This window comes from Nilaparvata lugens, chromosome 1, assembly GCF_014356525.2.
Source record: "Nilaparvata lugens isolate BPH chromosome 1, ASM1435652v1, whole genome shotgun sequence".
Classification (NCBI taxonomy): domain Eukaryota; kingdom Metazoa; phylum Arthropoda; class Insecta; order Hemiptera; family Delphacidae; genus Nilaparvata; species Nilaparvata lugens.
The window spans coordinates 82,811,833-82,837,434 of NC_052504.1; the positions used below are offsets into that span (position 1 = coordinate 82,811,833).

Here is a 25,602-nt window from a genome sequence, read left to right on the forward strand (position 1 = left end):
TCAACAAACATAAATCTTATTCAAGTCCCGCCTGAACACACTGTCTGAATCAAAAAATCTAATGCATTATTAAGCCTATTGTATAATCGAAGAGACCTAAACAGGGGAGCATTGTAACCACTGACCGTTCTACATCTGATAATATCAAAGGTGGGATGATCTCTGGAATTGAACGCAGGAACATGGAACCTGATCAGTGAGAGCAGCGAAGGAGAAGAAAATCGACCCCTTAACAGACCATGCACGAAAATCAATGAGTCTCTCTCCCGTCGTAATCTCAATGATACAAAGTGAAAGGTACTTCTCAAACGGTCTGTAGGAAAACCCAAAGGACAGGATTGGCCGAAGCGCTTGTAATAGAGAAACCTCAAAAACTTATTCTGAACTACCTCAAGACCATGAGTACACAAATCAGTATAAGGGTTCCAAATCACAGAGCAATATTCCAACACACTCCGGACCAATGACACATAAACAGTACATATTGCATCAAGGTTATTGAAGTTAGCTGTATTCCTCATAACAAAACCTAGCATTTTATTGGCTCTAGCTATGCTATAGTCCATGTGCACTGAGAACCTGAGACAGCTATCAAAGATTACACCCAAATCCTTACATGTATCGACTCTTTCCAGATTCATACCATGTACTTCATAAGAAAAGTTCATCTTCAAATTTTTTCTAGAGAATGAGATACACTTACACTTCCTAACATTCAAGTCAAGTCCATTGATAGAAGACCATCTAGCCAATCTGTCAAGATCTTGCTGCAACAAATTACAATCATTGGAGTTAGTAATCTCCATGTAGAGCTTTACATCATCAGCAAAGATCAAACATTTTGCTTTCTTTAACTGGAGAGGCAGTTCATTGATCAATAGAAGGAATAAAAGAGGACCGAGTACACTCCCCTGTGGAACTCCTGAAGTGCTGAAAAAGGGAGTTGATCTAGAACACCTGACCATAACATAATTGGTACGATGGAATAAGTAACTTCTGAAAAGATTCACAAGTTGCACACAAAAACCCAAATCATCAAGTCTCCTCAACAGTGCTCCCTGATCAACACGATCAAATGCTTTTGCATAGTCTGTGTAAATGACATCAACCTCACCTCCAGAATCCATTACCCTCGAAACATCCATAGTGAACTCCATCAAATTGGTGACCACAGACCTTCCAGGGAGAAACCCATGTTGACAGTCCGATATCAGAGGACGGGAGTAACACAAAATCTCACCATACAAAACACGCTCAAAAACCTTTGCAAAGACTGAAAGCAGGGAGATCGGACGATAGTTATCAATTAGATACTTTCTGCCAGACTTGAAAATGGGTATTACCTTGGAAATCTTCCACCTTGTAGGAAATAAACCTTTCGCCAAAGATAAATCGAATATATATTTCAATGGGTCAACCAACACATCTCTGCAACCTTTCACTATGAATGCAGGAACCTCATCCTCACCAGGAGTAGTGAGTGGCTTCATTCTGTTAATTGCCCTCCTTATGCTCTCAACAGAAACTGATGAAACAGCTAATGAACTGGAAGCCAAATCCCTTCTAATTCCATTTTCCTCACTAATCTGATTCACGTTATCACTAAAGGTGCAAGTAATTGGAGTATAAACCGACTTGAAGTACTCAGCAAAACCATCGGGCAATTCAGATCCCACAAAGGCCCTATCACCGAGCTCCATTCTCTGAAAGATCCCCTTAGCCTCACGCTTACTATTCACAAACTTCCAGAACTCCTTCGACTCACCCTTGATACTTCATCCTCTTCATCCTCTGTACCCTAGTCATATACTCATCATGAGAACGGGATATAAGATTTTTCAGCTCTCTTCTAATATCGTTGAACCGATTTCTATGATAGGCCGAAAAATTTTTCTTCCGTGCGAGTTTGTTTTTCCTCTTAATCATCTGTATGATATTCCGATTAAACCAAGGAGGATACTTCGAGTTAATTGCATTGACACGTATTTTTGGGATGGTGAGATCAAAACATGAATAAATGATTGAATAAAAAAGATCTACCGCTGAATCAACATCTTTAATACTATAAAGAACCTGCCAATTATAATCTCTAAGGATATTGTAAAGAGAAAGATAGTCCGCTCTCCTGAAATCATACTTTAACTCCCCATCAGATTGATGCTGATGACTCCCCCGACTCAACTGGACACCCGTCAGCAATTCCATGCTCAGAGCTGGGTGATGTTCAACATCTTCATGGACCAAAGGCAAAGACTCATGTCTGAGCCCTTCAATCTGCATACTAGACATTACCAAATCAAGTGTACGGCCATTGGCATTTTTAACATTATTATAAGATTGAAGATCAAAAAATCCTGAGAAATTGTTTAACTTTTTTGCACACATAGTACCATTCATTGAATCAAAATCCTTGTCAGTTATTTCAGGTAAGTTGAAATCACCAGCTATGAACAATTTATCTTTAATTATATGAGAGTATGATTCGATGTGATCAAAATATGATTCAAAGTCACCTACGAGAGCATTATTACAAAAGTAGACAATGTTAATATATATAGGACAAGTGGGTAATAGAATACGAATCATCAGATTCTCTGAATTTCTGAGATTATGAGACGAATTAATATCAAAACATTCCTCCGAGGGTATGTCCCTACGAACGGCAATCAGCACACCTCCACCACGACAAGAGTCGCTACCAGGTCTGTCTCTACGATAAACAGTGTATCTCTCATCAAAAAGTTCAGAATCAACAAAACTAGAATTAAGCCAAGTTTCCGTTATCAAAATCATATCATAATCACAGGCAAGCACCGATTGAAGGAAACCATGAGTCTTCGTTCTGAGACCCCTTACATTTTGATAATAAACTTTCAAGGAATTAATGCAATAGTTCATTGAGAAATTGAGAATCGTAAGATCATCTTACCAGCCGCTCATCAAATAGAATAATTCAGTTACAGTCAGGAATATAAGTACATAATATCAGTTTTCTCTAATCTTAGACATGATAAGCTTGAAAAATAATCGTAACAGTATTTAATTTATACATTACCAGCCAACCATCATATCAACATGCATGGTAATTGGGTGATAACTAATTATATGATTCCACATAAAGCAATGTAGACTTCTTTAAATTATCATTTATTTAGTGAGATATTATTTTAGTGAGAGATTTCACTTACTTGATTGGGCTTGGCAGAAATGAAAGAAGAAAGCATAATAAACAAATGGATCGGTTGCGGAATTCAGAAAGCTATAGGACTATCAGTTGAAAAGATAAAACTGCTTTTAAAACAGAATAACAGTGTATATAGTCAATTCAGTAGAATGCGTTGTACCGTGGAACTGTACAGATATACATTAACAAGATAATTTCAATACTGTACTGCCTTCATTGATAAGAGAGATCAACTTGCCAGATAGTTTCGACTACAAGATGTTTAGTCATAGTAGAATAGATCATTTCCACAACTAACTTACTAGTGTCAGTGATAATTATGAGTGCAAATCATAGCAATAATCATTCAAAAACCCAATCAACTAATACCAATCGGTTAAAAACAATGTAAATATCCTATCAATTCTTGGAGAAGAATCAATCCAAGAATGCGCACCGACCACTCATTACACATATATCTATAATCATAAAAAATATAATAATCAATTCTGAATTTGAAACAAGAAGTATAAATAAAGAAAACCTGCAATTCAAATCAGCAAAGACAAACATGACTTCAATTAAAAAGCCTACTTGAAAGAAATGTAATTTGGGGTAGCCTATATAGAGAAAATAAGTATAAATAATGGTATGATCAGATATAGATAATGGTAAGTTAAAATTAAAATATGGTAGAAAATATTTTAAAAAAAATATGGTAGAAAATATTTTAAAATATTTGAGAATGATTCATTGTTGTGTAACATAAATGAGGTTGAGTAACATTATTCATTGTCAGATGTTTGATATGGGATGGTGGTATACGTTTTGCAACCTTGCTTGGATTGATAACTTATTAATCTTATATCGCATGAACAGAATAATATTACTGGATGTATAATAAATTGTAAATTGAATGATAAATAAAATGAATGGAATTGTAAATAAAATGACTGATAAATATTCCATTCCCACCACAAAAACAATATAAAAATTTCACAAACACTTTTCGGAAATTAACCGATCACTACATCAAATAAGCGTGGCCATTTTGTAGTTGAGCAATTCATTCAAATAAACACAGAATAGTTTGAGTCTCCAATTTATATACTTTAATGTTTTTGAAGAATATAAAATCGAGAACATGGAACTTATTTTGAGATAAATAAATTAAAATTGGAATTCTGATACGCCTATTGCTGAATATCAATTCAATTGAACTTGAGTGTTGTTCTTTCGTAATAGTTTTTTTTCTAAAATTGATTGTTAGTTATCCATTCATCGGTGAGAGTTAACTGAAAAATATTCTCTGTAATAAAGCTTTTCAATTTACGCCAATAAAAATAATTTCAAAAAACAGTGATCGACTTCTTGAATAGGCATCGGAACTTTATAAGCACTGCACATTTATGAACGCCTGAAGCATTATTTATCACTAAAATATCAAATTGAATAGTTCCATACTTGAGAATGATTCATTGTTGTGTAACATAAATGAGGTTGAGTAACATTATTCATTGACAGATGTTTGATGTGGGATGGTGGGATACGTTTTGCAACCTTGCTTGGATTGAGAAGGATTGATAACTTATTAATCTTATATCGCATGAACAAAATAATATTACTGGATGTATAGTTTAATGGAAAATGTCTGATGAATTCCATTTCTACCACAAAAACAATATAAATTTCACAAACACTTTTCGGAAATTAACCGATCACTACATCAAATAAGAGTGGCCAGTGTGTAATTGAGCTATTCATTCAAATAAACACAAAATAGTTTGAGTCTTTAATTTATATTCTGTAATGTTTTTGAAGAATATAAATCGAGAACATGGAACTTATTTTGAAACAAATAAGTTGAAAATGAAAATTGGAATTCTGATACGCCTATTGCTGGATATTCAATTGGAGTTGAGTTTTGTTCTTTCGTGATAGTTTTTTTCTAAAATTGATTGTTGAATTGGTTACCTGCGTGTAGGTCATCCAACAGCAGGGCTCAACCTGGTTGGCGTCCAGACCCCAGAACTCCAACTCCTCTTCGAAGAGCGGGCCGCAAACATCAGTTGGATAGTGAAGTTTGCCCGTTCTGCCAACAAACACAGTGATAAAAACAGTCTTATAGTCTTGAAGTTAATTCTGGAAGAATTTAACTTTCACATCTCCTCAACTGAAAAGCATAAAATTTTAATAATAATTATTGCTGAATCAATATTATTATTTTCAATCAATAAACTTTGATCATTATTGGTCACAATGAGTCTGAGTTTCATTGAAAAGTTTTTCTGATGATCATTCATTTCAAATACAATTCGATGAGACCAATACCACAGGAAGCCTAAAATATCGCTTCTTACGATTTGTTATAAATATATTGTCCAATTGGAGGCTATGTAACCGTCGTAAATTGAGACGTGACGTGAAGTGAGTTTGCTAGATGAGTGGATATCATGAATATAATAATTTCATGATATTATGAATTGACAAACTGTATATTGTTAAAACTGCTGTATTTTTTATCTTCTGTATCATTCTATCTTTTCATTAATAAGTTGATTTTTTCAAATACTTCTTCTACACAAATGAGAAAAATCGATTCAGACTCTTCTTCGCACAAAGGCAACATAGTCCATGTTGAGAAAATATTTTTCCTCTGTATTTTTTTACCATTATTCAAACATGTTTGTATCATTGAAGAGGAAATAAACGAATTGGAATATATTGTAAGTGATTGCTTTCTACAAGAGCTACATCATTTTTCAATCATGAACAATAAAATATTTCAAAATATCTAAATATCTGAGAGAACAGGGAAACATATTCCATAAAGTAATTACGGTGGGTTCATGAAAGGACGAGCTCATTCGATATTATATCTGGATAGGAAGAGCTGACTTGGTAACTGAAATTGAGGATGAGGGAATCCCGCCCAAGGGAAGGGTTATATGGGGCACCAATGTAATAGAATACTATGGCACACATTAATGTCTCATGATTTCTGGAATATGATAACATGTTTGAGGTCCAATATCGTTGTTGGGTGCTTCGTGGAATCTCAAAGTGCCTCAAGTGCATTTAGATAACAAACAGAGGGGCTGGTAGATAAGAAGGGGCTGGTGAAATCACCCCCTTGCCACCCTACATAGCTACCGGCTGTTCTAAAATCACAACTGAGCTTTTATCAAAAATTTCAATCTACGTTAAAGCACTTCAGCTCTCGTCTCAAACGTTAATCACACGGCGTATAAGTATATACCCACATGCCGGCGCTTACAACGTGAGGATTTTGCCGGCAGCGCTCGTTTGAAGATCATGTATCAAACGGTTTATCTTACTATGAGTTTCTCCTGATTTATTGGTAATATAAGACGCACAAGTGTAACGCGCCTTTATAAAACGCTTGCTCACTCGTCCACTACCAGCAAATTTATTTTAAGGGTGTAACCATTATTCTACAGAGTCAACACTCGCACGGAATGGAAACTTCACTTGCGTGAATGGAACAAACTCACACATAAACCAAATGCAAATAATGATCATAATTTTTTATTCTTGGTCATAAAAATCATGCCTGATGATACAGGGGTTTGTATAATAATGCGATGGGCTCTCTGATTACTGAATATATTATATTTTCATACCTTATTCTGCAAATATCATATCACACAATGATACGATATATGACACTAATTTGTATCGTCAGGGGTAAATCATGGAGATTATTTCTCATGAGCTCCCTTATTTCTGTGGAATTAATTCATCTCCATCTACATCGCTCTATGATCTGATGGAGGAACGAAGTTCAATTCTATATATTACATTGATATATTATATTCTATTATATTTTAATATATTAGTATATTATATTACATTAAATGAGTCGAATCAAGTTTCAATTATGAGTTATAATAATAAGTAATTTCAATTTACAATGAGAACGACAATGACTGTAACGATGACAAGTATGTTGTATAGTAATTTATTGTTTACAATATAGGTACTTTTTGAGACTTGAACTGAATTCTTACTCAATTTAACGGAATATGCTCATAGAGATTCGAAGGAGGGCAAGAGTTTTCTCACAAGGTAAGATTTTTCTCTATTGCATGAAACATACAAGATATTATTTTTCATAATCTGAGAAGTTTTACTTTGGTTACGTCATAGTTAGCAGGTTTTGAGAAACTCACTCTACAGAAAAATTCATCCAACGCTCCACTGGATTTAACAAACTATCACAACGCTCTTACTTGAGCTTTCATAACTGGAAATTTACAAGAACCGTCTATCAGAGAAATTCTTAGTGAAGAAATCGAGTAATATCGTCGGGAGGAAAGTCAACGGGATGAAGTCTTTCTCAAGAGGATTCAAGCGAGCACAACTCATCTCAGCGGCTGGCTTTCATACAAGAACGGTCCACTGCAGCTAATAATGCTGCTTGAGATCTCTGCAAAATTTCATAATATAAAAACAGTGCAAATTTATTGAGAAATTCTCCAGTATTTTGTGCGAGTGGTATGAACCCTCATGAATTATTATGAAGTCCGTAGCCCAAGGGAATGGATAGAATTTTCTTTATCTGCTTCTAGAAGGCTTATTGGAATAATTTGTATTATATTATTCTGCGCCTTCATGATTGGTGACAGTAGTCACATGCAAATCATACGTCGTAATGAAGTCATGATTTGAAATCATTGATATCAGAAGTATCATAATAGCATACTGTAATAAACTCCTAAATTTTGCTTTCCTGTTTATTTCTTTCTTAAAACTCTTCCGTTCATAAACTCCTTCTTAATATTGCTTTCCTTATTATATCATTCTTGGATTGTACTGTCATGATATTATGAAAATTTTCCCAAATGAAAACAATCCTAGCGATACAATAGTAGGTTTATTTCAAAGATGTCAAAAAAACTCGATCAGTAGTCTGTTATTCTACAATCATCGAGTGGTTTTTCAGATACTTTATTTGTCCTGGTTCAACCGGATAACGTTTCTCGAGTTTCGAGCGAGATTAATATTAAATATGAATAAAAATTGAGAAAGATATAGATTGGAAGTTGAATTCAATATAATCCATTTCTTAATCTGAGTGACGATAACTAAACTTATTATCAATGGGCCTATCTATTCAATAAGATACAACTTAGAATATGAATAGTATTATCTCGAATCTGATATTTTATTTTCTCAATGAATTTGTTGAACCGATTAACCTTTTAATTTCCCGCTAATCAACTTTTCACTAAGAATAATCTGTTTCATAATAAAATGAGCCGACTCTCTCAAATCATTAACATAGCATGCATTGCATTCGTTTTCATTCAATCATGATCAGAAATTTTCTCTAAGAATATAGCCTACTAAATAGATAAGTTCAGATTCCAAGGAATTCATTTTAAAACCAAGCTCATGAAATAGTCCATATTTCTCGGGAATCCTTGAAGGGGATTGAATCAAAATAATAGTTTACCCAAGCATTACTGTTCCTATCTCAATCAATGATACATTATAGAATAGTTCCAATTGAAAACTAGACTATTCTATCATGATGAACGAACAATAAACTGTCTCCACCATTTTTAGGTGGAGTTAGTTGAGTTGGTTCACTTTGGAAATGGTATGAATCGTGGAGATCAATATAATTACTAGGTGGATCAATATGTGGATATTTCCATTCTAGCCTAAAAAAATCCAATCAAGAATTGCCTTCCATGATAAGAGGAGGGGCTCTTTAAGGATGTTTGCCCGAATACAGATATTTACAATAAGAAATGAACAGTGACATTTAGTCCTGTTACCCTATTTCAAATATGTGATAATGTATTTCTAATAAAGGAAAATTGTGTTTTGTCTCACAAAGTTGGCAGCCCCACTCAATCGGTATACACGCGACAGTAAAAGTTGATTATCCTTGAACGGTGTGAAATTCTGTGTAAATTCATTCGCCTTTTGAAAAGAATCTCTTCCACTATTAAACATTCATAATGTGAAAAGAGTGAAAGCGTGTATAACCATATTATTTATAATCCCTAGTAACTCTAGTATCTTTAGTGACAAAGAAATGAGTTATCAAATATATATTTTTTGGCATGTAGCAACTATGCGACTGAATTTCCGTTCTATGAATTACATTGAAAATGTGGCAACTGGAGTAAAAGGTCACCCTAAAGCAATCGACTGACCTGTAGTAGTTGAGGACTTGCGCGAAGACGCCCGGGTGCCGGTCGAAGAAGTACTCGTTGAGGATGGGGTCGTAGTTAGCGAGCGCCTCGGTCAGCCGCGACAATCGCGTCGCCGGAATCTTCTTCAGCGTCGCTTTGTACGTCTCGTGCCGAATCCCTCCCACGTTCAGCACCACGCGGTTCTCCGCGTCCATGTTTAGCAGGTTCATGGCGATGGTGCCCGTTCACCTCCAGCTAACACTTCCTGTGCAAATAAATCATTAATTTCAATTCCTTCAAAATTCAAAATACAAGAGCAAACAATGTGGATTTAAGTGAAATTTTAAATATTTTTGGCGATTGTGAAGGAAGAGTTTTGTTTGAATTTGTATTTTGAAATTAATTAATCTGGTAAATTCAGAATTAAAGTAGATAAATTTTTTGTGGACTTAAAATAGTGTGTGAATTAAGTTGTCATTTTTACATAGCCTCTAGATAGTGTATTCCAAATTAAGGTTTAGAGCAGTTTTGGGCGAATGCCTGTTGTTTTTACCTGGATTGTATTATTTTGTATGTGAATAAATAAATAAATGTAAACCAACGCCACTAACTCATACAATATCCTAACAACTAACAAAAAACTGATGTTTTTGGACTCAGGGGACTTTGAAACGTATAGAAAACTTGAAATTGGTGTACCAAAATTTTTTTGAAAAGCAATACATTCATAGAATATGGTAGTAATTAGGGCAAGGAAAGTAAGAATTGAAGCAACTTCTAATACATCCACAGGCTAGAAATAAGATAGAATATATTTCATCCAACACAGAATTTTCATAAAAAAACTGTTTATTATCTTCATAATTGTCTTCGAAAGTAGGGATCTGGGGTTGAATACTACAGATAGATTTTTGAGCTCCCATGTTTTTTCGGTATTGTTATATGGAGTTGAGTCATGGATACTGACAGCAGCTGCAACCAAAAGATTGGAGACGTATGAGATGTGGCTGTATAGGAGGATTTTCTGTGTTTCATGAATGGATCGTGTAACTAATGCCGAAATTCTTAGAAGAATGGGTAAAGATAGAGAACAACTGAATTGTATAAAATTGAGAAAGCTGCAGTACTTGGGGTTGGCTGCAGTATGATCTCCTACAGTGCATATTTATTTATTTATTTAGTTATTTCATTGACAATCACAAATCATAATATTATGATATATAATATGATTGGGAGAAGACAACAGGCATAGCCCAAAGCTGTCTTCTCCCGAATTTTTACAAATGAAAGTTTCAAAAAAGAATGAGGTTAAGATTTCACTTTTCACTTCAAAAAGTCCGATTTCCACTTTAAAACATATTGAAATGGGTCGAGCATTGAAATAATTTCGTGGCTGAAAATTTTGAGAGCCTGTTTCTCCATGGAAACATCGGAATTGTTCCGTGCAGCTGTGGACAGGCTAGCCACTATGGTAGCCAATGTCTGGAAGCAGACCAGGCACATGAAGAGTACGATCTTCATAATTATCAATCTTGTTACTAAAGGTCTCCTGAAGGCCTCCAAATTTCCGCTATTTACAAGATTATTCGCTTAAAATGAACTACTTACAATTAGTAGCTGAGAAATAGCTTAGATTGAATACTATGATACAATATATTATGTGCTGCGGGAAGTCTATGCTTGTCTCTGAAGGGGCTTACTATTCTGCTGTTACCTCTTAAAGTTTTCTGAATCCCTGTTTTAAATTGAGCATTTTATGTTGCTCTGGTATATAATTCGAGTTTGGAAATAATTTTGGATCACTGGGCAGTTGAGTGTCAGTGTATAAGAGTGAAAATATACAATTGTACGCATAAAAGTAGCCAACAATTTTCTACAGGTACTTCTACAGATGAAGAGGTTATAATATATTAATAATGAATTGAACTAAAATAACATACCTTCTTAGTTACCAATATTATTTTACCGACTCATTTGATTTGATTATTACCCAATTTTTCCTATTCGAGCAAATGAAATAACGAGAATAATTGTATAAACCACATACAAAATGAAGAGTGATAGAAAATATTTAATGAAGAGGAACAAATCAACTCTATTCAGTCACTCGACACACTCAACCGACGCACACTGTCTAGCTTCAATATCGAGGATTTATTTATTATTTTATTTCCCAACAAATAAGTGGTTTCACGATCGACATCCTTTCTCGATAAATCAATCCCGCACCGATGAACAATTTCCGTTTCTTATACATGATGTCACTCCAGTAGTATTGCAGTTTCCTCTATTTCAACGCAGCTTTCTCAATAGCATTGATTTTCAGATGGAGCTGTTGGAAATTGAGACAGCAATTCAATATTTTCGTTCCAAAGAGTAGAGAAACTCAAGCTTGTCGAGCTTCATTTTGAAATGTGAATTCGTGACTTGTTTTCATTCTACGATAAAAAGAGACACATAAGATGGAAAGAAGAGTTCGATTTATAATAAATCACAGATGGAATTAAATAGAGAATGCATTTATTCAAATGCCAATTAATATATAATTATTATTGAACAAAAATCCTAAATAAATGCTGCAAATCACCCCGAAGGATTTAGGATTTATTTAGGATTTTCGTTCAATAATAATTATATATTAATTAGCATTTGAATAAATGCATTCTCTATTTAATTCCATCTGTAACTAGTTGGCCACTATGGCTTTGTATAAAATGAGCGCTGCTATCCAGAGATTGTCAGTTTGGTGTAAGGGCAAGCTTTCCTGACTGGCAATTGGGAGGTACCGGGTTCGATTCCCGGGCTGGCAACTAATTTTTGGATAGTAGTTCTCATCGAATTTCCATCCAGCTGTTAGCCCTGTTGTCAATGTCTGCAGTAGCAGAGGTCTTCGGGGTGATTTGCAGCATTTATTTAGGATTTTCGTTCAATAATAATTATAATAAATCAATGGATTGCAATGGACGAATGAAGAGAGTTGAGTGGAAGATTCAAATTTGATAGTTATGAGAGATAATAAATTATGATGGGTGAGATAGCTGTGATTGATATCGGAAAAACTCCTCCCAAGTTTAATAACTTTGAATGAATATAATTCAAAAACAGCATTATCGAAATGAACTAGTCATTTCTGTCATGTATTAGCAGAGAAACTTATTCGAATTGTTTTATTCTATTGTAATAGTTATTAAACTCATGATAATACCCAGCGCCTAAAGATTACATTTTCTCAAAAACTCATCAAGTGGGAAAAATATGCATGATTCCATGTTACAAACAAGACGGCAATGAGGTTCTATTCGAACCAATGTAATGATTTAATGTAGTATCTCCTCTCTGTGAACTATAGCATGTCATATGATGCTGTTAATGATCTCATTGCCGTAGAAGAAAGATCGATAGGACGGAATCATTGTCACAATGACGGCGATGGTTAATGCAACAGTAACTAGTCTCATTCATCTGTGTACGGCCATTGGGGAAATGTGATTAGTCACTCAATATCCATGCATGTGTAATAAAAGGTTTCGTGGCTGTAGTGTGTTTCGTGTCGTTATGATAGAAGTCTTTGTGTAGTGATATGATAAGCCCGAGGCTAGTTGAATCGATCCAGGCCAAGTCATATATACGAATTGATGCACTGAATTTTTCAAACGTTGAGCGAACGTGAGTTTCACTTTGCGTGAAAGGTGGGGAGCGGAATTGCCGGGCAGATTTCTCCACCACAGGCTTCCGTGCAAGATACGAGTTCAAGCTCCTTTTTTGATGGATGACGAACGCTTTACTTTTTCGTTGCACATCACAAAAACGCCTCACAATGAAAAAATTAATGCCCTCTTTGGAGCCTCTACTCTCAACGGTAATTGAATTTTTTAATCCTACTAGAAAATTAAAAATCCTATTTTGTTCAGTAGGCTACTATCCGATCTATTCGAGACAAAATTGATTAACCTCAATTTTCCATCTTTTTTAAGGTTAGTCCAATTTGTATGATACTAGTAATCATCACCACTATCTCGGAAACAATATTATTCTCATTGTGATGAGATGCGGAATGAATTTCTATAAAGAGGCTATGAATAAGTTAATACTGGATAGAGCTATCAACTCAAATTCAATATATCCTAACTTTTCGGGCCCAGTTTCATTCTGAGTTATCCATTCATTCATTTATCAGTTGCTCAATACGAAACACGATATGTACCAGACACAAAAAACGTTTTACCATTATTCCGATACTAGTTGAAATGGAAGCTATGTGATAATTTTAGATTTGTGAAGTGTCTCACTTCTAAAACCAGTAGGCTTACTACAATATTATATTGTGAATTATAAATTACAAAACTATTTTGAAAGACCGTGAACACCAGAAAAACACAAAATAATAAAAATGAAGATGTTATTATTGTGTATACTCAAGAAATTTAATCCACCACATCCTCTCATCTCGCATTTTTATACATTTTATATTTCGGAACCAAAGTACTGAGGATTCAATGCATTCATAGTACATTGTATACATTCATATGCATTGTATATGAGCATATAGTACCGAAACCATAGTTGAGAGAGCTTTCTATCAGTGTATCAGTGTATCAGTGTTTTGTTTAGTGTTTCTATCATCCTTTCTTTGTATTGTATTGTGATGTTTATAACAGTGTGGTATGAGTAAGCATAAAGTAAGCAAATATTTTAAGGGTTATTTCGATTATCTCTGGTGTAAGATAAATCAGAACTACACATGAGAATGTTCGCTCAAAATAAGGGTAGATCCGTAGATCGTATTTTATCCTAACTACCGTAGTAAGCTCATCGAAAGAGAGACAAAACATGAAGTTTGCAATTCTGTGAGCATAGAAGTAATGACGACACTTATCAGCTATCAATATATTGAATGGGTATATCATAATTAAATAAATAAAAATAAGTATAAAATGTGCTGATATGAGTAGCTTTATACTACCTATACTACTATACTTTATACTACTTATACTACTATAATTTATACTACTTATACAAGCGCAAATTTCATGTTTTGTCTCTCTCCCTTAGATGAACAGACTCTAGCTCCTTTTCGCATCAATAGCAATAACAACATTTCATGGCAATAGTTTGGCGAGGACAAGCATTGTTCCTCGCTGTACAAGCTGATCCCTTCTGCTGTCGAGTGCGGGCCGATAATATTCGATATGAGAGCTGTGTTGAGAAAGGAGAGGTATGTGACCGTGTGAATAGATTGGCGGTAGCTGCAGCAGCGGCAGAAGCGACGGATGTTTGCATGTTGATAGCTCAATGAACTGAGCCGCGCGGCTGTCGCGTCGTATCGCTTGGTATGCTGATATTTGGTGGTCGGAAGGGAAGAGGGTCCCGGATTGAGTGAGTTACATCCGAAGGGCGGACGTGAACAATGCGGTCTCAGCAACTGGTGTTCTAAATACCAGTGCACCGATTCCAGCTATACACTCTCCAACTGTTCCTCTCGTCGTCAGGTGTAAGGCCAATCAGACCCATGCTTAGCTTGCGGCCCTGTCACAGCGAACCTTGTTTGCTCGATGAACGTTGATTGCAAGCAAGCGAAAGTAAGTGGCCTTGCTACTGCATGACAAGTGGATACCCTCGTCCTGAGGATAGTACAAGTAGTATTACTGACATACATCGAGATGTACTCAACAAGAGAGAATACACATAGTGTAATTGATATAACATGATGTTATTTCAAGTGTAAGGAGGAGAGGTCTCTTGCAAAACCTCTTATAATTCACTTGATATGAGAAAATTTGGACCGTGTATACCAGTACTCATATAATTCTAGAGAAGAATAAGAAAAGATGAGTAAAATCAACAAATATCGATGAATTTGGAATATTAAATCATTTGGGGCCATTTGCATAGTGATACTCAAAGATAATTGAATCACCTGGTGATTTCAACACCAAATGAACCACATATTTATAACAATCTAGACTTGATATGGATTTAAACCAGTTCAAACAGAGATTGCGTTTAAACTGGCACTGTAGAAACGACCAGTGAGGTATATTTCAATTTCGAAGAATAGTAACGATAGGAAAAATTGTCACAACAAACTCTATTGATGAATGTTGAATACTGAAATGACTTTCTGTATTAATCTCTTATTATTGCATTAAAAAGTGATGTGGTGTGGAATTGTCCAGTCAATGTAGAGCTGATGAGAATTGTGTGTGTATTGTCACAGAATTTAAATGCCGGATAGTGACAACTTTCAAATTACTAAATGACTTGATATATCAATTATCCGAATTAGAATGGAATTCTCAATTGTTAGATGGGAAGGATATTCCTCAATTTGAAGTGATAGATAGATTCACTTCTCAATTTTGAGAAATAATGAAGCAGGTGACCCCAAAAATGTTCATCCAATAAACCGAGCTAGTTGATCCTATTGTAATGCTATGATGTATAGGCACAGAAAAGGGAACTACAAAGAGAAACCATGTGTCTTAACTCCGTGGTATATGACATTCCAGCGCATAGGCAGAGCCACTACACTTTGTGTTATGGACCATTATTAGTAATAAAAGGTTACGAGAAATTTTAGTTCAACCCGAGTACATAGAACACCACCAAAAAGTATTCAGGAATGCAAGTTTCTCAATAAAACTCTTTTATTTGGAGCAGTTACCGTTAAAAATGTTCTAATTATATTTAAAGTTTCATGAATTAGCGAGAAATCTTTCTTTCCATGAAGGAGAAAGTAACTATCTTGGAAAACTTCTATATCTACTCTTTCCTCCGTTCTTTCAACCTATCCGAATGAATTTAGTAGACTCTGACAGAGTATTTCTGAATCAACATTCTGTCAGTTTATCCAATTGAATTTATCGATAACACAATAACACAATAGAAACTTTACCATCGATAATTCTATTAACTGAAATGCAAAGTCATGATCATAGAGTCAGTTTCTCTGTAGATTATACCACATAAAACTGTCAACGATCATCAATACAATAGAAGTTTTACTATTGATAACTCTAGTACAGTTTACATGAACTTGATAATCATAATCGTGTAGTCTGGTTCTCTTCATATCTTATCATGAAATTTAAATAATGAAATTAACGTTTTGGTAGAGAGTTAGTGGGGAGGATATTTTTAATATTCTTTCCGAAGAATGGACATTGATATGTCCAAAGCTCCGCCAATTTATGTAGATGCTTAACAATATAATTATTATCTATAGTTATTATATTACAAATTGCTTTTTCATATCATATACAGTTCAATAATTATTTTCTTAGTCTATATCATGTAAATTCATCTATAATTTTGCTGTATTGTAAGCTATTGTATATAAGTGTATAAGACAGTATATATTGTAATCTACATAAATAAAGTACTCAATCAATCAATCAATCAATTTTCAATATTTTGTAAAATTCGTCGAATAATTAGCATTACTGTCATTTAATGTAAATTAGTGTATAAGTCAGTAAATATTGTGACATACATAAATAAAGAACTCTAATCTAATCTAATCTAATCTAATCATATAACAGCAATATGTTCAAAGTTGGAGCGAGAAGATGAAATCACTTCAAGCAAAGTTGACCGAGATCAAATAAGTGGGGAACTCAATAAACTACAGCTCTATACTAAGCCTGAAGAGTGATCTCCAAAACTCTTTTCCTTGAATACATAGAATGAAAATTAAAATAAAAATTAAAAAGAAGAATGAAAAATGAAAAATGAAAAATGAAAAATGAAAAATGAAAAATGAAAAATGAAAAATGAAAAATGAAAAATGAAAAATGAAAAATGAAAAATGAAAAATGAAAAATGAAAAATGAAAAATGAAAAATTAAAAATGAAAAATGAAAAATGAAAATTGAAAATTAAAAATGAAAAATTAAAAATTAAAAATTAAAAATTAAAAATTAAAAATTAAAAATTAAAAATGATAAATCAGAATCAGAAACATAATCATTGCAAGCAGTCGCTGATGCTCTAAGACTCAGGATTATTTTCGACAGGATCTTAGTCAGTGATTTCGATAATATTTACGTTTTCAAGGAATAATTTAATTGAGTTGATCATGCTCTGAGTAGCAATTATTGCGTCCAACATTATTCTGTGAAGAATCTTGATGCTCTCATCAGATTCCTCGTCACAGTTAATTGAAAATAAACTAGCTGCTTGAACCAACATAATAGTAGTATCTCAGAGGAAAATGCTTGAGATTCATGGATTTTTTATTATTTTGGACACAGACTGAGTTTCACCAGTTCTCAAAGATGGGTTCATACTGTATAAATTGATACTGGATAATATAATATAATGGATAAATACTGGATATTGATAAACAATTTCCAGGTCAAGAACAGGTAGCTATCCATATTTAATTCAAACACTGATCGGTCTATTGAAAAATTACACAAATTTCCATCAATTATCAATTTAAAAACTACGAAATTACATCACGAAATCGTTCCAGGTGAAAATACAGGCGGAAATTATTGGTGGATTGAAAACTCACTGAGCGGAAAGATAACCCATTTCAATTGAGTTTTTTCTTGAAATCAATTACACCTTCAATATGACAAACTTTATGCTTGATGACCAAATTCAATGTCCAAGGTATTCAATAATGAATTCAACCTAGATTCAGTCGAACATGAGTTTTCATAGCACTCTAGAGCGAAACCTAGCCTTGCAAATATCATATGTCACATTAGAGCTTTCATGTCTTATTGCATATGTGTAACCTGCAACTGTCTCAATGCTGTCAAATAAGTGGAGATGACACGATGAAAGCTGAACGTCATTCTTCAGTAGTGCTTTCGTCAAGAGCATCGCGTTTGGTGCAACCCTATCCTGAATAATTCATTTCCTCTGTCATATGTGTTGAATAGCATCAGTGTAAGCTCTCACAGTACCTACAATTATTTGGAGCCGAAATTACATATGGCGGCTATATTGCCTCAAGATGTAATTTCTTCAGTCACGTTTTCTTCAGTACTTCGTTCTAGGCCAGCAGTCTAGTTACTAGTACGTATGAGATGCTCTCTCAATTCCTATTCGTGGATTTAAAAATATTATATAATCGATATAATAATAATTGAGAGAATAGAGTGGGATAACAATCTATAAGCTTCGATATCAGAATAAGAATCAAATTATGAGAAGCATCGGATTAATAGAATCAGAGATGACAGAAATAATATTTACTTACTTTATGATAGAATAGAGAGGGTTGGTTGATACAATTGAAACCAAATTCATCCATCACCATCAGTGATTCATAAGTCATTATTGCAAAAAGCAAAAAATACACAGAAATGAAAGTCATGAGCTACTGAGAGTATATAAAGATTGAGTTATAATTAACATTGCATATAATTTTAAAAATAGAATATTAACACTGAAATTCATACTGAATTTATTCTGAATAGATCATACTCCATATAAATATATAGCGAGTTTTTGCAACTTCAGTTATGTCGCTTCTCGCACCCTAATCGCCATCTTTCCTTGTTTATCCCGTCTCCTTCAAAGAGACCTCTACTCTACATTTCAATTTGGACATTTGATACCCATTTCTTTCTTGGTCTTCCGCCTATTTCTGGTCGCTGGTACCCAATTCCATACTTTCAAAGGTAGTCTTTCTTCATTCATTCTGCACATGTGTCCATACAATTTTAATTGGTTCTCTCCAATGACATCCATTATTGTGTTTTTGCGCTCATTTTCTCTCTTATGATTTCATTCCTGATTCGATCCAGCAACTTTAATCCTAAACCCCTCCTCCAGTACATAATTTCCGCTGAAAGAGGTTTTTGAGATGTCGTTTTGAGAATCATACTCCATAATGAGAATAGTTTATTAATATCTTTACTCTTAGTACAGAAACCAATATCATAATTACTATTCCAATATCAGTCTACAGGCTTAATAATTCGCACGAACGAACTAAAAAATCATTGATTGTAGAGCCTTAGAATGCTAGATGGTGAAGCCTTGTTTTTGTAATCCAGCTACAAAAGCATAATATAATATTGAATAAATATTCTACAATATGAGGTGGATAGTGTGATACCAGTACTATATTTCTATTTACTAGGTATTAGTCCTTACATACCGGATATAGGATGTGCGCTGGCAGGGGGCATTCTGAAGTGGAGGTCTCCGCCCCCGGGGGCATTTTTGCCCCCACAAGTCCTCCTGAAACAAAAAAATAACATTGATGAATTATCCCATTAAGACCATAGTACCATAGAGAAAAGAGAGATATCCCATGATATAGATCGTTTATGTTCCAAATTTCAAGCCGATTTCTTGTTAACACAACCTGTTTACTACTGTCTATTATTACCGTTTTGTTGAGGTGAGAGTGTGAGTAAGTCACAGTATGAGAGACTACCAGCGTCACATAGCTTCACTAGAAATTTCGGCTTGAGTTTACAGTGTAATTTGCAACATAAACGCCCCATACCATGAAATATCTTTTTATGCTATCTTTTCTATATGATAGTACCCATTTCGAACAATGTCTATTGCGAGTTATCACTCCAGCTCAAAGGCAGTAGTGTCTTTGCAGTGAGAATAATCATTCTATTCGTCGGCTCATTGTGCGTATATTGATGATAAATCATTCAATCGTCTACTATATCGACCACCTCATTCTCAATGCAATTTTTTGGAATTGTACTTAATAATATACTTTTCAATCCTGGAACACGTATCATGTCCTTTCCTTTCAACATTACACCAGGAAATGATTGAACCAGAAATACTAGAATACCAATAATGAAAGTAGGGTATTTGGAAATCTGATTGGGATTGTAAATCGATTTTTCCACATGATTGGGAAGTAGATGTCCATTTCTCTGGTGTAGGGCATATATCGCTTTTCCAAGCAGCTAGGCCTTGCAGTGAAGCAGTGCTCATATTATTTAGTTAGAGTTACCGAAGTAGCTTATGAAGATTTGCCAGGGAGTGTATCTGAGTGAACCCCTGCGTAGAGAGCTGAAGAGCCTTGAAGAGTGATATATGACCTGTACCTGCCGAGTACTCAATTGTAGACGCTGCCATAAATCTACCTTTCTGTCAGCTGGAGTGCGCTTCCAATATTCCGCTCTTCCCTGGCAGATTTGTGACACAGTCTAAGAATCAGTTATTATTAAAATAAATCTTACTCCAGTAATGACAAGACATTAATTTGAAAACTTGAACGTATGTGTTGAAAAGAGACATTAGGGATGAATCTGATTTTTTCCTTTGGGGAAAATATGTTAACGAGTAGACAGTAGTCTAACTACCTATTTTGTGCTATATATATCTCATAAAACTTTCAAGATTGATTGAGATTGATTTCAATATTATTATCGTAAAAATCGGTAGTCATGATATGAGATTTATTTCTCTAGAATAATACTATTTCTCAACTGAAAAACGCTAATACGGGTGCACAAATCCATATATGCGACAATCAAGTGCTTTGCCAAAATTTTGTCAGGGTGTAATACAGCTTTCTTTGTATGATTATTCATTTTTTCAATGCACGTGAAATCTTTCAATCCCAAATTATTAATCAACGATATTATTGATCGAACAAAAAATAATATTATGAACAGAGTCTCAATTCGACCGACACTATACAAATAATAATAACAAAATGATATCGAGTAACCTGGCTCAGGTCTGATGTAAGAGCTTCCCGATCGCATCTGATCAATTTTTGGGCCTCTCCACAAATATATCCAAACTTTTTGTGAAATTAAAGAGAAGGTTACAAGAACATGATTTTCATCAACTCCATTAATAATTGTAGTACCTGAACTGTATTCATTATTTCAACGGTAGAAAAAGTCATTTATTGTAAGAACATTATGCTCTCATAATCTTACAAGCTTTCTCAAGTATCGTTGAAATCATAGTGAAGTGAAAATCAGAACTGCTAACATTTTGTAAAGAATTTTACAAAACATTTTAACAGTTTGTGAAGGATCTAGAAATGTATACTATCAAAAACAGTTGAATCTTCCAACCACATGTCATCTTATTCTTATAGAAGATTCAGAACATATATTATTCTGATTTGCATGAGAAATAAGTCAAGTTATTATCTCAACGAATTGTGTATTGTCATACATGACATCAAAATTAACAAATCAACATGAAACCTTTACAGTATTTATACTATAAAATATATCAACAAATCAATCGTGGAAAGCATTATTGTTCCCAGAAACGACTATAACATTTTACAGTAATGGTATCATTATCATACAAATTGTACAGGTTGTCCAACGTTACAGCTGTATTGAAGCATTGAATTAATAGAATTTGTCCATCTATTATCGGATTGTTTGCAGCATTGTTGCAACTGTTGAACAATGGGAGCAGTGAGCTGACAGCGAGTGGGATAAAAGCAGGGACAGGCAGGGGACAGAGCAGAGGTCCAGGGGGGACGGAAGAGGGACTGAAGGGGGTCCAGGGTACGGAAGGGGTGAACCAGACACGCCTTGGAGGGTGCTAAGTGCTTTTGGATAGGCCGACAACAAGCTCTGTGGGCAGAGGGCAGACTCGCTCCGACCGGCCTGCATGCCAATTAGACAGTCAAAATACGACCATTTTATAGGCAAAACAGTGATTGCTCCGTACTAAAACATGCACACTAATCTGCGCATTACAATACGTCACTGTTCGACTCCATCTGAAAGGGTATTTGGGCATGAATGAGGTTGGCACAGGTTCAAGTGCTAATAAAGGGGGTCGAAGATTACAAGTTAATTCTAGTAGCTAGTAATTTATAAAGATATTGGACCAGACTGGAAACTTGTAGCGACTCAATACCGATGATCTAAGGTGGTTTTGTGTTCTTGAGTAGTCTACTTATTTGTACAATTATTATTGGAACTGCAGAGATGCTAATGAATAATGCTCAGACCTACCCTAATAAAGATCTCTAATAAATACTCTACTATTCTTTATGAGCTCATGTGGGCATCACCCATAGAACAAAATTGTTTGACTTTATATTCTGTATCAAAATACAGAAGTTTTCCGAGTACAGGAGCCGAGTTTTCGAATACTTTAGCCAGTCTTTGATATTCATTTATTAATGTATAATTCGTGATGGATGATGAATAAATAACGAAGCCAATGTCAAAGTGGAATTATAACTGATATGTTGATTTCATCATAAACAAAGACGGTCAATTAAACTAGAAGCTGATAATGAATCTATATTTGTAATGTACATGAGGAATACTGTATTATACAATGTAGATGAAGACGATTTGATCGTGGTACAAGTCTGCACTATACCGGAAAAACTGAATAACTACAGAAAAGATGATTAATTCTAAATTGATTGAATAGTTCGATGAATGGTTATACTCAATAAACAAAATATGGAACTCGAATAAGATTACCCTGAAGCCCCGCACGCACACACACAAACACACATCGATTTTTGTTCGTACGATATTTTGCCGTCCTTATGAATTTTATCAAATTAAACTGAACTTGATAAACATCATCTGTTCGATCTAATAGAATTTATAAGGACGGAAAAATACCGTACGAACAAAAATCGATGTGTTTGTGCGGGGCTCTATGAACTACATATTCTACTTTTTTCAACATGTGCTATGAATTGGTACTATTGGTACAGCTATGGTAACGTTTGATTATAATGAAGGGTGATATTTCCAATCAAATCAAATTTGGAGGATCTTCATGGATCTCGTAAGGATCACAACCGAGTGTCTCAATGCAATTGGAGTGATGCAGATTGAAGAATGAGCTAATTCTATTCATTCCAAGAAAAGCCGCTCCAATTTATGATGAACTGTTGCATCTTCATATATGATACTTTAGCAATTAAATATTGAATTTTAATTCCTTGAACAACGCTTCTACATGTGTAAGGAACGATTCTTGTAAGCTCATCGGAAATAATTTTTAGAATGAGGTACTTTATTGGAAAAAGGTATTTCTATTTTTTTCAGTTTTTAGAATGAGGTACTTTATTGGAAAAAGGTATTTCTATTTTTTTCAGTTTTTGGAATAAGGTACTTTATTGGAAAGAAGCTACTTCTCTCCAGTTCTTGGAATGAGGTACTTCAACTTTATCAATTTTGAAAATGATAATCCAAAATTACCTTTACTCAGCCAACTTAGTAAGTTATCAAATTATGCTTATTAGCCTACTCAGTAAGTTATTAAAAGATAGCCAATGTGTTGATAGTTAACATAGTAATGGAGCATCATTGAGTTAATGACAGCCTTTTCTTAAGCTCAATTTATTGTAATCGACCAATGGTCAAAGAATCACAAGCTGAGATCGTCTAATAATCAATTTAGTACTTGATATCAATCGTTTTTGTTGAATCATGTCGAGTAATCCAGTGCTCGATATTTGATGACAATATTTAGGATAGGTTAAGCTCTACAATTAGATAATATAATCAATTTGCTTATCTGATAATAAGGTATAATCAAAATAATTATGAAAGGCTACGCAATGTCAAGAGACTCTCATTCACTAAGGATGCACTAAGGATTCTACAGAGGAATAAGTAATGTACTGGAAACTTGTCTTATTCACCTGTAGTCTGTGATTGACTGAAACTGTCAAGGGTGATTTTCCAACGACGTTCCATCATTACTCTTATAACCTATTTTATTTGTTCACAACTCTCAGATACTTCATCTTCTCAAGTTTGGAATGTCACTCGGATTGGGATGAAGCCCCATTTGTTTAGTCAGTTTTAAACAACTTGAGAATGGAAACAGTGCCGCCATTGTTTATATTCAGACTGTGACGTTGCGCCGAGTTGTAGGGAGACGTCAAAATGCCAGTTGATGCCAAAATGTAAATTAGAGCTTCTGGTCTCTGGTCTGGTAGCTGAGTGACTGAGTGAGACATGAATCTAGGTGTGAGGCGGGAGAGCTGATGAGAAAGCTTTTATTATGAATTATCCGCAGAAAAATGAAGCCACAGTTGTAACTGTGGAGTTTTGGAAACTCCGGCTTGATAAACAATAAGATGATGAAATATTGCGTAGAAGAACTTTCTATTGAGTACAACATGCTGTTGATTGTCTTTCCTTATTGTTTGGAAACTTTCTTTGTCGAACAGGGGTAACAAAGGATATCCAAGTTGGTGAGGCAGTGTTCGCGAGTTACTGTGACTAGCAGAATAATTGAATTCTGCTCCAAGGCAATAGACATCTCCAAAATTGAACTGACATTGTTATTGTTATCCATTGCAAAGTAATTCTGAGTACTTGAGAAGTTTTAGGGTAACATCTCTTTTAATCGTCCATTCATCAATCAATATGAGATATGAATAATGCTAATGCATCATTATGTTGGATTTAACGAATCAGAGAAGAAGAATCTCATCTTGCATTCTACAAATTTTCAATGGATGGGAAAACTTGAATGTTATCAGTATTAAACATGCAAGTGTACATACTGTTCAGTTAGCTCTGAGCTTCTAAACTCATGATCATACTGATCCAACTAACTGTGCCAAGAGAGAGCTGCAATGTTCATGAAAATATTATCCAACACTATTAAAGAATTACGTATAACTGAGTATTCTAATGGATAGTAATAGGGTGTGCTGGGTGAAAATTTCAATTTCAATTTATTGGAAAAAAGATACATTGTAATGAATGTAGTGAATCAGTGTAGATGCGACAGGCACACCGCCCTAAACCGCACTCCATACAAAATAATACAGAAGAGGAAAAAAAACAATTTATACAGAAATTAAAAAAAAACTTCAGAACTACATGCTAAATCTTAAAATAAAATATTGAATGAAAAATACTAATAAATTGTCAAAAACCACAGATTTATTGATACTTAGAAAGACCGGTTTCGGTTATTACACTCAACTATTATCTAATAAACTGTTTATCAGAGATTGACAATGGTGTAATAACCGAAACCGGTCTTTCTAAGTATCAATAAATATGTGGTTCTTGTCAATTTCTTAGTCTTTTTCATTCAATATGAATAATTACCACAATATCAACTTCTCAACTACACAAAAGTTAAAATAAAATACTAATTATTCACATCATTATATTTGTATTGTACAATATAAATAAGTTTGATTAAAATAAGAAGAGAAATAGAAATAAGTACAATATGAATAAGAAAAAAGAGTTGACTAATTAAACTGAACAAAATTACAAAGAAAATAATAAAATAGAGAAGAAGTAAGGTAAAGAGATAGATAGCACAAGAAGAGAGGAGAGAGATAGT

The 25,602-nt window shown here is 34.3% G+C and overlaps 1 protein-coding gene across 3 annotated transcripts in view; it reads right to left on the reverse strand.

Moving 5' to 3' along the window:
- LOC111060303 (potassium voltage-gated channel protein Shaw) overlaps positions 1 to 25,602 on the reverse strand; it is a 153,323-nt gene that overhangs the window by 41,221 nt on the left and 86,500 nt on the right. For all 3 annotated transcript variants that reach the window (XM_039445333.1, XM_039445338.1, XM_039445343.1), the window contains exons 2-4: positions 19,454 to 19,536; positions 9,355 to 9,598; positions 5,138 to 5,255 (exon numbers count right to left, since the gene is read on the reverse strand). In XM_039445333.1, the coding sequence (XP_039301267.1) occupies positions 5,138 to 5,255; positions 9,355 to 9,563 (327 nt within the window). In that variant the 5' untranslated portion in view covers positions 9,564 to 9,598; positions 19,454 to 19,536. The remainder of the gene's footprint in view (positions 1 to 5,137; positions 5,256 to 9,354; positions 9,599 to 19,453; positions 19,537 to 25,602) is intronic.